The following is a 12999-nucleotide window of genomic DNA, read 5'->3' as shown; positions in this document are numbered from 1 at the left end:
TCTCTCAGCATGTCTTTCGGGTTGTTGCCGTAATTGCAACCGTGTGCCAATTTTCGCAACACCGCTACATAATCCAATACAGTCTCTCCCGGTTTTCTGTTCCGTGAATTAAATTTGAAACGCTGTAGAATCTCACTCGGTCTGGGATTGAAATGGTCCTTCAGCAAGGCCACTAAGTTAGCAAATGATCTGTCTCTAGGCTTTGCAGGACTGCATAAGTTTCTCATTAAACTATACGTCTGACTTCCCACGGAAGTGAGCAAAATAGCTCTCCTTTTTCCAACATCATTTATATCATTTGCGTCAAAGAAATGCATCAACACCTCGCAGTATTCATCCCAGGTCTGCGTCTGAACATCAAAAGCAGAGATCTTTCCTACCGTAGCAGCCATGATCCGTTATTCAGTGCTCTTTTTTTTTCTTCGTCAAGATGTGATCTGTTTATCCTCGTCGCCAATATGTGATATCCGAGTGGTAAGGTCAGAAACTGAGAGAAGCGAGATATTAGGAACAAAACCCAACTGTTTATTTACATGGTGTAGCAGAGAGACATAGCTCTTACAAGCTGGAGGCAAGCACACAATTCTTACTGCACGAGCCAAGATGGAGGATGAACCTCGGAGTCATACCCATAATGCAATGCCACATTACCATATAAACTGGTGTACCAGGACATTGAATACATGACCCATTACCTTAAATACAGGTGAATGTGAACCCTTAATATTTGGCTCCATCTGGTGGATAACTTAAACATTACATCCCAGATTACTATAGAAATCAATAGACTTTTGTTCGGTAAGGGTGTCATAGAAACATAGAAGATAGCAGCAGGAGTAGGCCATTCGGCCCCTCGAGCCTGCTCCACCATTCAATGAGATCATGGCTGATCATCCAAACTCAGTACCCTGTCCCTGCCTTCTCCCCATATCTCTTGATCCCTTTAGCCTTAAGAAATATATCTAACTCCTTCTTGAATATATTTAATGACTTGGCCTCAACTGCCTTCTGTGGTAGAGAATTCCACAGGTTCACCACTCTCTGGGTGAAGAAATTCCTCCTCATCTCTGTCCTAAATGGCTTACCCCTTATCTTTAGACTGTGACCCCCCTGGTTCTGGACTCCCCCGCCATCGGGAACATCCTTCCTGCATCTAGTCTGTCTAGTCCTGTTAGAATTTTATAAGTTTCAATGAGATCCCCTCTCATTCTTCCAATCTCCAGCGAGTACAAGCCCAATCGACCCAATCTCTCCTCATCAAGGTCTCCTTATTTAAGGAAGGATATACTTGCATTGGAGGCAGTTCAGAGACGATTCACATGGTTAATTCGAGATGAGGGGGTTAACTTATGAAGAAAGGTTGAGCAGAGTGGGCCTATACTCATTGGAATTTAGAAGAATAAGAGGTGATCTTATTGAAACATATAAGATACTGAGGGGGCTCGACAAGGTAGGTGCAGTGAGGATGTTTCCCCTCATGGGGAAATCTAGAACCCGGGGGCATAGTTTCAGAATAAAGGGTCGCCCTTTTAGAACTGAGATGAGGAGGAATTTCTTCTCTCAGAGGGTCATAAATCTGTGGAATTCTCTGCCCCAGAGAGCCATGGAGGCTGGGTCATTTAATACATTTAAGGTGGAGATAGACAGATCTTTGCAAGATAAGGGAGTGAAGGGTTATGGGGAGTGGGCAGGGAAATGGCTTTGAGCCCAAGATCAGCCATGATCTTATTGAATGGCGGAGCAGGCTCGAGGGGCCAAGTGGCCTATTCCTGCTCCAATTTCTTATGTTCTTATGTTCTAAGGGCGAGATAATGAAGTTGAGTTGCTGATCTGCCTTGATCTAATAGAATGGCGGAACAGGCTCGAGGGGCTGAATGGCCGTCGCCTGATCCTATCTTCCTATCTAACCACTCTTTCCTGATTTGCCTTGACATGGGCCTTAGCTCTAACCTAGGTTTCTCAGTTTAAAAAACAAATTGGTCTGACTAAGGTTTCTCACTTTTTCTGACGGGGAGGGCAGAGGTTTTGGAAAGTTACACACTTTGTGACAACATGATCCCAGCAAACAATGACCCAGAAATTCGGGTCGGGGGCTTCCCGCGGGTGCAAGCCCCCGACCTACACTTACATATCGCGCTGACATTTGAAGACTGGGCCTGCGTGGATTTCCGATATGTGGCTCGGTTCAGCTCCCAGCGCGCTGTGCGTGCGTGATCCAGCGACGTACTTAGTGCGATGAGCCGGCTGGGATCACGTGAGCACTGGGCAACCAATGGGAGTTTACAAAAGTCCATTCATGAGTTAGACATAAGACCTGTCAAACTCATGAAAAGTACGGGCACCCAAAACACTATTTAAACTTTAAATAAAAGTTTAAAAAAATTCCAATAATTAAATTAACTATTAATAACTTTAAAAAACTAATTTAAACAATTATTCAAATTTCTGCCAAAAAATTTTTTTCAAGAAATCGGGTCCAAAAATACACTTACCTTACTGTAAATTCTTTAAAAATAATAACCTGTGGAAAAAAATTTCTAACTTTAATTATTAGACCACTTACCTTTTAAAACTAAGTCCTTACGTCTGCTTTTTACATTCGTAAAAAGTGGAGGCCTTCACGCACGGACAAACCTGTCAAAAAAAACGAAGTTCAACGCGTACGCGCTGCCTCCAACGTCGCAAGGGAACCGCCTCTTAACCCCTTGGTTCAGAGGAGAGGAAATGCCGGTTTTCCGCGCATGCGCTGCGCATGCTGAAATCCGGCACTTCCAACGGGCCCACGCGTGAGTACCCCGTCCGTACTCAAGCGTTGGGACCGGAATTACTGGGCCAGTATAGCGTTGCAAAAATGTCATCTATTGCTCGTGCTTGATATCATGATACTGTACATGTCACCAATGTTCCCTGTCATTTTTTGTTTTTTGGTGCGCGGGCCCTTTAACTGGCTGTGCGGCCCATTCACTTTTTCACGCATGCGCGGTTATTTACATTGAAAAGCCCGTGAGCGGCCTGCGCGGGACCTCCAAACCGCTATGTGGCCGCGCTGCTTAGCGGGAACGTTGCATGTCACCCTGACCTCTTCTAGGCACTTTTCCTTCCCCTTGAACAATGATTCCCTTTAATTTTAGTAACCCCCCACCACCCCCCCGCTACAATTTCCTACCCACCCTTTCTGAAGGTGCTGACCCACACTGGGTTATGGGCCCACAGGCACTGGTTGCCCCCTCATGGTTTAGCAGCATGGCCACTCTTCATGCATGGACCTGGAGGTGAGGTGTCAGCAAGATTTTTACCTCATGCAGGGAATCGCAGCCAAGCCCAATCCTGTCCTCGCTGATGTTCACACGTGCAGGCATTCTGGTAGAAGCCACCTTGGCCAATTCTATACCCTTCTAATCCCGGGGTGCTGAAGCTAATTGTCTGAGAGCAGCCAACTCAGCACAGACCAGAGGTCATAGAATCATAGAAGTTTACAGCACAGAAGGAGGCCATTCGGCCCATCGTGTCTGTGCTGGCCGAAAAAGAGCGATCCAGCCGAATCCCATTTTCCAGCTCTTGGTCCGTAGCCCTGTAGGTTACGGCACTTCAAGTGCATATCCAAGTACTTTTTAAATGCGATGAGGGTCTCTGCCTCTACCATCCTTTCAGGCAGTGAGTTCCAGACCCCCACCACCCTCTGGGTGAAAAAGGTTCTCCTCAACTCCCCTCTAATCTTTCAACCAGTTACTTTAAATCTATGCCCCCTGGTTATTGACCCCTCTGCTTAGGGAAACAGTTCCTTCCTATCCACTCTATCTGGGCCCCTCATAATGTTATACACCTCAGTTAAATCTTCCCTCAGCCTCCTCTGTTCCAAAGACAACAACCCCAGCCTATCCAATCTTTCCTCATAGCTAAAATTCTCCAGTCTAGGCAACATCCTCGTTACCCTCTGTACCCTCTCTAGTACAGTACAATATGGTGACCAGATCAAACTGGGATGTACCTATGTCGCTCCGTTCAACACTGAACAGTGCATTTAGCCACCAGAGCTTCAATGATTCCCTTTGCTAACGATACAGTATAATTGGGAGCGTTAGATTTTTGTCAGGTAAGGGTATCAAGAGACATGAAGCTGAGGTCGGTAAGTGAAGTTGAGGTACAGATCCGCCATGATCTAATTGAGTGGCGGAGCAGGCTCGAGGGGCTGTATGGCCTACTCCTGTTCTGACGTTCCTACAGTATAAAGTAAGCACTCTCAAGCTTTTATTTATAATACCAGAATACCAAGCAAAAATATAATGGGATTATTTGAAAAAAAATCAAGCAATTTTTTTTGTTTGGTCTCCCATCTCCCCTTCTGTTACCTGGCTTTGACTTCCTTCCCGGTTCTTGATTATGTTCAATGATGCAATTCCCTAATGGTTCAGCGACTTGAACCATCTAAGGCAGCAAGCCCCCCCAGCTTCAATCTACAATCTGTACTGAGTTAGCGGAGGTGGCAGTGGGGTTTTACAATTATCCTCAGTGCCCTTGGGCTTAGGGAGAAGAAAAGGGGGGGCTGTGTTCCCACTCCCGTTCAGCAACCCCTGCATGGATGTTGAGTGAGGGCTCAGAGGCGGTTCCCCTCCCAGTTGAATAGCCTGCCAGCACTCAGTGTAATGGCTGTTTGGACAAGGCACTGTAGAGCATTGGGGCTACAAGGGAATCGCACCTCAGTGAGGAGTCAGCAAAGACAGGCAGGAAAACTGGTAAAAAAAAATCTTAATGTTCATTGTGATGAAGGCAACATTAGATTATTATCAGAAAGGTATTGGTATAAGCAGAACGCAGCGATATTAGTGTGAGATTGCTATCACCGGAACACAAAACACAGTCTATTAAGGAATAATTATTCCCTTTAGGCTTGTTAATAACTGCAGAATCACTTATTATACATCGTACAGTACTACGATGCTGGGACTTGTGTATGTAGTTGGTGTCTGTGAAACACAGATGAGTGGTAGTCTGCTAGCGACCTGTGACCTTTGAACTGTATAGAATAGCAACACATTGTGCACTATAACCTTGCATCCTGCATTTGATTGTAATCGTTTTTCAAATGATTTTGGATTTTTTTTTTGCAGCTTAGTGAACCGTGACAATTCCTTCCACTAAAAAAAAAACCATAATTTCCTGCTGGGTTCGAGTGATTGAGAGCTTGCTGTCCAGCAGGGATGAATATTTGTCCTGACCATGAATACATATTTCAAATCGTCTTTTCATCGCCTTTTGCAGGTAGAGCAGGCAGAGCGGAAAGACAGTGCCACGAACCAGCCTGATCGGAGCTCGGTGATCAGAGAGAGGCTCCATCGCAAAACATTGCCCGAAATGTCTGCTGTGACTCGCAGAATCATTAACCACAAAGGTAGTCTTTCAAAACGCGGGGTCTCGATAATGCTGTCACGAAGTTGCTCAGTGTGTCAGGTTTTACAGAAACCTCTGCAGCCAGGAGGGTGCCAGGCTGTTCCAAGCATGAAAGGACAGGAGATGCTATAACCCAGCAGGTTGCTTGTGCAATCTGGAGATTTTAACAGGTGATAGATCTTGTTAACCCACTCTGTGTGTCATCTTAAATGCTGCCCGGGAGATAATACTGCAAATCATCTCATTCTAAAGCTTCAGATACACCTGCTTGAATGGCAATAAGCCTCTCATTGAGCCTCCAGTTTAAACATGATTTTAATTGTCAGTGGATGCCGTTGAGAGATGAGTTGGAGACAGAACTCTCCGATCATCTTATCATCATCTATCCAGGAGACTTCTGACGGGACAGAGTTTAAGGGTTTGTACTGTAAAATAAACCTGTTCTCACCTGTTCTTCTGGGGTTGATATTGCACTGAGCAGTATCAGTAATGAATGTCCTTCTGAAATTCCTTTGCCTGCTATTTGACCAAAGGCCTGTTTAATTTAACTGGGTTAATGACTTCATCAAAGACTTTGGGCAGGATTTTCATTGGGCCGTGGAGGCGGGATTGGAGGCGTGTGAGGGGTTAAAATCTCGAAATCGGGGGGCACGAACCCATCCCGCCCCCCCCCAACCCGCCTCCATGCCCGTTTCAAAGGAGGCGGGTACCTGACCCGCGCTGGGACCCGCCTCCCCCAGGCAGGAAGGGGATTAGTGCCAATTAACTGCCTGTTAACAGGTAGTTAACAGGCAGTTTTTAGCCGAATCCCTATTTTTATTGCTGAAGTGTGGGATTCCCGACTGCTCCAAACCACACCAAGTTAGCGAGGCGGGCCGTCGGGATGAAGGGCTTGGAGGGGTCGAGATGTCCGGTGTTCAGGTGAGTGATGGGTGCATGAGTGCAGAGGTAAGTGTGTTTGGTCTGTGTAAAGTGTTTAAAGAAGTTCTATTAACCTTTACTTACCTTTACAGCCTTCCTTCCTTCAGGTCTCGGGAGTCCCTCATCTCAGCGGCACAGAAAGCAGAATGGCCGCGATCTGTCAAAAATTGCAGCATTCAGCTTTCTGTTCCGGGGAGATCTCTAAATCACCCTGAGAGGAAGGAATTCACTTAGAATACAGATTGTCAGTGTTTGACAGCTTCAAACAGCTGTCAAACACTGATATTTCATCTGTCAAAGGGTCTTGACAGATGAAATATCAATCTGTGACGTCACCTGTTGCCGGGTGGCCCTTAATTGGCCTGCTGAGCCCGTTGGGCGGGCTCAACAAGGTCAATCAAGTCAAAATCGCACGGGTTGGCTACAACTCGATGGAGGCGGGACTACAACCCCGAAAGTTGTAGTCCCGCCTCCTACCCGCCTCCTCAATGAAAATCCAGCCCTTTATGTACGTGTTAGCTGATATTGTATAGTGTGGTTTCAGCCACCTGAAGGAGCTGGCTCATGCTGAGGTAGCTTTTCGTTCAGGTGGCAGTTCCTCAGACATGGTTTTAGACAGTGAGTCCTGGCGGACTATCTGGGCATTATAGCAGAACCTGATCCTACCCTCACCTGCCCAGCACAAGTCATCAGAGGTTGTTTCATACGACGGGACAAGCTTAAATTGGGATGTCTAGATTTGCTATCCATTCGATGGCCTCCTGAGATGCCGAGTGGAGAAATGAGGTGCCTCCCGCCACAGATCTCAGCGGGCAGGTTGATGTGATGTGTTCCATGGTTTTTAACTCATGGCCACACTTTGAGTTGTCCCTCATCTTCCACTTGTGGGGCAGGTGGCCGCATCTCCCACGCTCTGTGTGTGGTCATCAGAAGTGATCAGACAATAAGGTCTCCCTTGGACAACTTCCCTCCCTATTCAAGGGACTTTGAGACCAAATGTAGTGTCTTCCTGTGGTGAGATCAGATAACTCTCTACAGATAGGGGATCGGACCTGGGACTCTACTGGCCACTCATTGGATAAGCTTACTGAGTCAAAGAGGGGAAACTGAGTTAAACACTTTGGCAGTTGTGAGACTGACTGTTTGGATCAAGTATTTGCAGGTGAGGTGTTGCACAACCTTCCTGTACAGTACTTTGCCCCAACATTCTGCCTCGGTGTAGATGCTTCCATTTTGCACAACAGACACCCTTGTGGTCCATTGCAGTGAGGCTGCCAATTCAGAATAAAAATCCGGCTGTTCCACTCCTGGAGCTCGCCAGTGGCCCACGTCAGGGAAATTGCCACTTCCCGGCCCGTGATTTTGCATCCCTGAAGGTTAATGGGTGGAAAATCCCAGGCTGGGCGGTGTGCTATGTGTTCCTGGCCGTGCAACAGAAGTGGGGCAGCGGAGATTTTCCTAACCCTTAATGCCAATTTGTGTTGTGAACCCACAGTCACTGCAGGCTGGGCTGAGACTGCTGAAATTAATTTCCAGTTAATGTCTTTCTTTAAGTTAGGGGCCAATGCACTTCTATCATTTATACATTGACTGACTGTGTGGTGAATTCAGCTTCTGTACGTACAGAAGTAAAATGTTTTCATCATCGTGACATTGGTAAATGCGGTGCAATCACCACTGGACTCGCAATAATTACTGCATTGATTCTTTTGTATGTTAATCTGTAATCAATAATCTAAAGATCACTTCAGGAGGTTGATTTTTGCAAGAATCTACTTCTGTGCGACTCAGATTTATTTCATCAACAGGTTGGCTAATTTTTTACCTGATTTCTTTTGAATGTTTTTTCAGTGTTTGAAATTCATCTTAAATCAAAAAATCAGCGTGCTAATCAGTGGTAATTGGGATTATAATAGCAAAAGAGCACGTCTCCTCTGGTAATTGCACTTGCATGCTATAAATTCAGTGGCTCAGTGAAGTGATGCTCTTTTTGTCAACAGCTTTGAGTTGACGTGAACATTTTGTGCTGATTTTTTCAGGAGAGGACAGGGTTCCGCAGACAACAGAAGCAGGCATTGACTTGTGGCTGTCCAGCAGGTCCCTTAGTTACCAGGCTTCCTCCCACTCAGGGCCCATCACAAAGAGCTTCAGCAGAGACTATCTCCTAAGGAACAGCAGTGCCACGCCTTTCGCTGTGGTTCCAGATGCTAATGGGAACTACAGTGTTTCCAAGCCTCTCATGGGGATTTCTTCCTATAGCCAGCACCTGTCAAGATCTAGGGAGTTCCTAAATGGCAGATCGCAGCCGGCAGCTCTGGGAAACAAGGAAGCCCACAGCTCTTCGGAAGCTTGCATCACTTCGGCACTAGATGCCTATGGAGGAGGCAAGGATTGCCAAGGCAGGCTGCAGAGACTGGAAAGTGCGATGCCATTGGAGGGTAAGTGGAACTGTAGATGGAATTCTCACACTGTAAACAATCTACGTCACGCTCACCACTTGTCCAGTGAAACCAGGCCATGCTGACTCCCTTGGGGATTGACTTCAGTTTGAGCCCTCTAAATCAGGCTCCAATTTTCTCCGGTTGTATTCTTCTACCTCAGGAATAAGGTTTTAGAGGAAACAGATTTTTAAATATTGTAAGAACTAAGGTGCGCTATTTGTTTCTTTCTCACAATCTATCCAAGTCTCCTTTTGTGACTTGAGGGAAGGTATTGTTACTTAATTCTTCCTTTCACGGGTTTAATTTCTGTGACCTTCCTCGCCCAGAATGACCTACTGCCCTTTAGCTGTTGTTGGTCGTGATTGTGGATTGACCCCGAGTTTAACTCCAGGTGGATTCCCTGCTCAGGCCTGAGTTAAAATTACAGTCGGGTCTCAATGATGTCATCGGGCCGCAACATGCATATGTAAGGAAGGACCCTGTTGGCCCCGGGCGTGTGTCCTTGCTGCCTGCTCAGGGGAGCAGGTTAAAATTGCAGAGGTTGCAATCATGGTGGCTTTCGGACAGGCAAGAGCCAGGACGATTTTAACTGCCCCACCCGCCTGGTTTCTGCTGAGCAAGTAGGGTTAAAACAATTGGCTCCCTTGCTGTTTGTTGCTGGTCAAATCAGGAAGGTTTTACTAACAGGGAGGAAGTAAAAGTTGACGAGAGAAAAGTAATCTTTCCAGCAATGTACCTATTTCCTTCAGGGTCAACATGCTGATATAAATGTGACCAGGTCGGTGCTCAGTCAGCTGATCTCAGTTGGAGCAGTGGTTGGGTGCCGCCATTGACATCAACAATCTTGGGTTAGAGAGGAAAAAAAATCAGCCAGGCTTTTAATCACCATCCAGTGACCTCTGTTGGGTGAGAAACATAGAAGATAGGAGCAGGAGTAGGCCATTCGGCCCCTCGAGCCTGCTCCGTCATTCAATGCGATCTGATCATCCAAACTCAGTACCCTGTCCCTGCCTTTTCTCCATATCCCTTGATCCCTTTAGCCTTAAGAAATATATCCAACTCCTTCTTGAATATATTTAATGAATTGGCCTCTACTGCCTTCTGTGGTAGAGAATTCCACAGGTTCACCACTCTCTGGGTGAAGAAATTCCTCCTCATCTCAGTCCTAAATGGCTTACCCCTTATCCTTAGACTGTGACCCCTGGTTCTGGACTCCCCGGCCATCGGGAACATCCTTCCTGCATCCAGTCTATCTAGTCCTGTTAGTATTTTATAAGTTTCAATGAGATCCCCTCTCATTCTTCTAAACTCCAGTGAGTATAAGCACAATCGACCCAATCTCTCCTCATACATCATTCCTGCCATCCCAGGTATCAACCTGGTGAATCTTCGCTGAACTCCCTCCATGGCAAGAACATCCTTCCTCAGATAAGACGACCAAAACTGCACACAATACTCCAGGTGTGGTTGCACCAAGGCCCTGTACAACTGCATCAGGACATCCTTGTTCCTGTGCTCGAACCCTCTCACTACGAAGGCCAACATACCATTTCCCTTCTTAACCGCCTGCTGCAACTGCATACTTACCTTCAGCGACTGGTGCACAAGGACACCCAAGTCTCGTTGCACTTCCCCTTCTCCCAATCTATTGCCATTCAGATAATAATCTGCCTTCCTGTTTTTGACACCAAAGTGGATAACTTTGCATTTATCCACATTATATTGCATCTGCCATGCTTCTGCCCAATCACCCAACCTGTTCAAATCATCCTGGAGTTTCTCGGCATCCGCCTTACAGCACACACTCCCACCCAACTTTGTGTCGTCTGCAAACTTGGAGATATTACATCCAATTCCCTCATCTAGATCATTAATATATATTGTGACTAGCTGGGGTCCCAGGACCGATCCCTGCGGTACCCCACTAGTCACTGCCCGCCACTCGGAAAAAGACCCGTTTATTCCAACTCTTTGCTTTCTGTCTGCCAACCAGTTCTCTATCCAAGTCAATACCTTGCCCCCAATCCCATGTGCCTTAACTTTACATGCTAATCTCTTATGCGGGACCTTATCGAAAGCCTTCTGAAAGTCCAAATACACCACATCCACTGGTTCTCCATTATCAATTTTACCAGTTACATCCTCAAAAAATTCCAGTAGATTAGTCAAGCACGATTTACCTTTTGTAAATGCATGTTGACTTTGTCCGATCCTGTCATTGTTTTCCAAGTGCTCTGCTATTACATCTTTTATAATGGACTCTAGCATTTTCCCCACTACCGATGTCAGGCTTACCGGTCTATAATTCCCCGTTTTCTCTCTACCACCTTTTTTGAATAGTGGGGTAACATTAGCTACCCTCCAATCCATGAGTACAGTTCCAGAGTCTATCGAATTTTGGAAGATGACCAGCAATGCATCTACTATTTCTAGGGCCACTTCCTTAAGTACCCTAGGATGTAGGTTATCAGGCCCTGGGGATTTATCGGCCTTCAATCCCGTCAATTTCCCTAACACCATTTCCCTACAAATACTGATTTCTTTCAGTTCCTCCCTCTCATTAGACCCAATGTTCCCCGACATCTCTGGGAGGTTATTTGTGTCCTCCTTTGTGAAGGCAGAACCAAAGTATATATTTAATTGGTCTGCCATTTCTTTATTCCCCATTATAAATTCCCCCGATTCTGACTGCAAGGGACCTACGCTTGACTTCACCAATCTTTTTCTCTTCACATATCTATAAAAGCTTTTACAGTCAGTTTTTATGTTCCCTGAAAGCTTACTCTCATATTCTATTTTCCCCCTCTTAATTAATCCCTTTGTCCTCCTTTGCTGAATCAAAAACTGCTCCCAATCCTCAGGATTATTGCTTTTTCTGAGAAAGGAATCGGGCTCAGCTGTGATGATCCCCATGAAAAGTAGCTTGTTGTCACTCACTATCTGGGCTCATACATGAAGAATGGCCATTTGGACAAGGTGGTCAACCCTAATGGAACTGAATCCCAGCATAAGTCAGCACCATCGACAAAGAGGGAGAAAGGCAGGGGGGAATCTATTGATACGGGGGGTCAGCTGCAAATTGGCACTTGGTAAACAATGCTCATTTGTGATGGAGAAGTGCTTCAGGAGAGAGATTTGAAGTATTTGGCCTTTGATGGCAAAAGTAATATTCTAGCATAAAAACCGAAAATGCTGGAAATACTCAGCAGGTCAGGCAGCATCTGTGGAGAGAGAAACAGAGTTAACATTTCAGGTCGATGACCCTCCATTTTATTTCAGATTTCCAACATCCGCAGTATTGTGCTTTTGTATTAATATTCTAGCATGATGTGGGACGGCTCTTAACATGGCAATAGAAGCCAAGTTTAAAAAATACAGTTTTCCGCCAATTATAAATAATTTGGGACGTTAGTTAAGCCATCATATAGAAAAGATACCAAGTACCATTCATTGGGCCGGAGTAGCCATTGAACTTTGATCCCAGTGGGTTTAAATATGGGCACATCTTAGGTGCCTGTCATAACGCAGGTAGGGGTGTGGTGGAAGAAATGGCAGAAGTCCGCTACTTGTGGCAATCTTGTCAATCCTGGTGAGAAACAAGTTTTAAAGGACTATCGGCCTTCTTTTCTAAGGGGGTTGATCTGCTGCCAGGGATTTCTTTTGGAGTCCAGGCCAAGAGCCAGGTCTGGACCACCAGGTGAGATGCACTTCCACTGACCCTGAGGTCGGTTCTCCTCCTTTCACCCGCCGTACTGGTCCCCAGTGGATCCCAAACCAAGGCTGTGGATAGCTCTGGCTTGTGAGTTCCCTCCCTCTTGCCACATCCCCCCGATGCAGAGGACCTTGTTTGAAGAGGATGGGCGTTCTGCTCCAAGGAAGACCCCAGGGATACAATCGGCAGAGGCCCAGACTTAGCGTTTCTAGGTACCCAGCCGATTTCACGGGCCTTCCATCACACTCCTATGCGACTTTACAATGGGAATGTTGCTAGAATCCCTACGGAAATTCAGGGCCATATACGACTCAAGTCTTCAACCCTGTTTACTTTGAGGGGTGGAAGATATGGGGGGAGGTGTGGTGAAATTGATCTACACCCAGACCTCTCTGCCGCCAAGACTACGCTCTTCCGCTGGACTAGTGATCTAGTGACTAGTGGATCGCGAGTGGAGCTCAGGGCCAGGGATCGCGAGAATCTCAGTGCTAATTTGATCCTGTGAGAGACAACATCATTCATGTCCGAGGCCAGGAC

At 46.2% G+C, this 12999-nt stretch overlaps 1 protein-coding gene across 5 annotated transcripts in view; it reads left to right on the top strand.

The window, feature by feature from the left end:
• Positions 1–12999, top strand: part of ptpn20 (protein tyrosine phosphatase non-receptor type 20) — a 505217-nt gene that overhangs the window by 175047 nt on the left and 317171 nt on the right. For all 5 annotated transcript variants that reach the window (XM_085970355.1, XM_085970356.1, XM_085970357.1 and 2 more), the window contains exons 6-7: positions 5260–5389; positions 8349–8747. In XM_085970355.1, coding sequence (XP_085826481.1) covers positions 5260–5389; positions 8349–8747 — 529 coding nt within the window. The remainder of the gene's footprint in view (positions 1–5259; positions 5390–8348; positions 8748–12999) is intronic.

Source organism: Somniosus microcephalus, chromosome 29 (genome assembly GCF_052327205.1).
Source record: "Somniosus microcephalus isolate GS21.2 chromosome 29, FLI_Smic_1.0, whole genome shotgun sequence".
NCBI lineage: Eukaryota > Metazoa > Chordata > Chondrichthyes > Squaliformes > Somniosidae > Somniosus > Somniosus microcephalus.
This window is presented reverse-complemented; position numbering and strand designations above follow the sequence as displayed.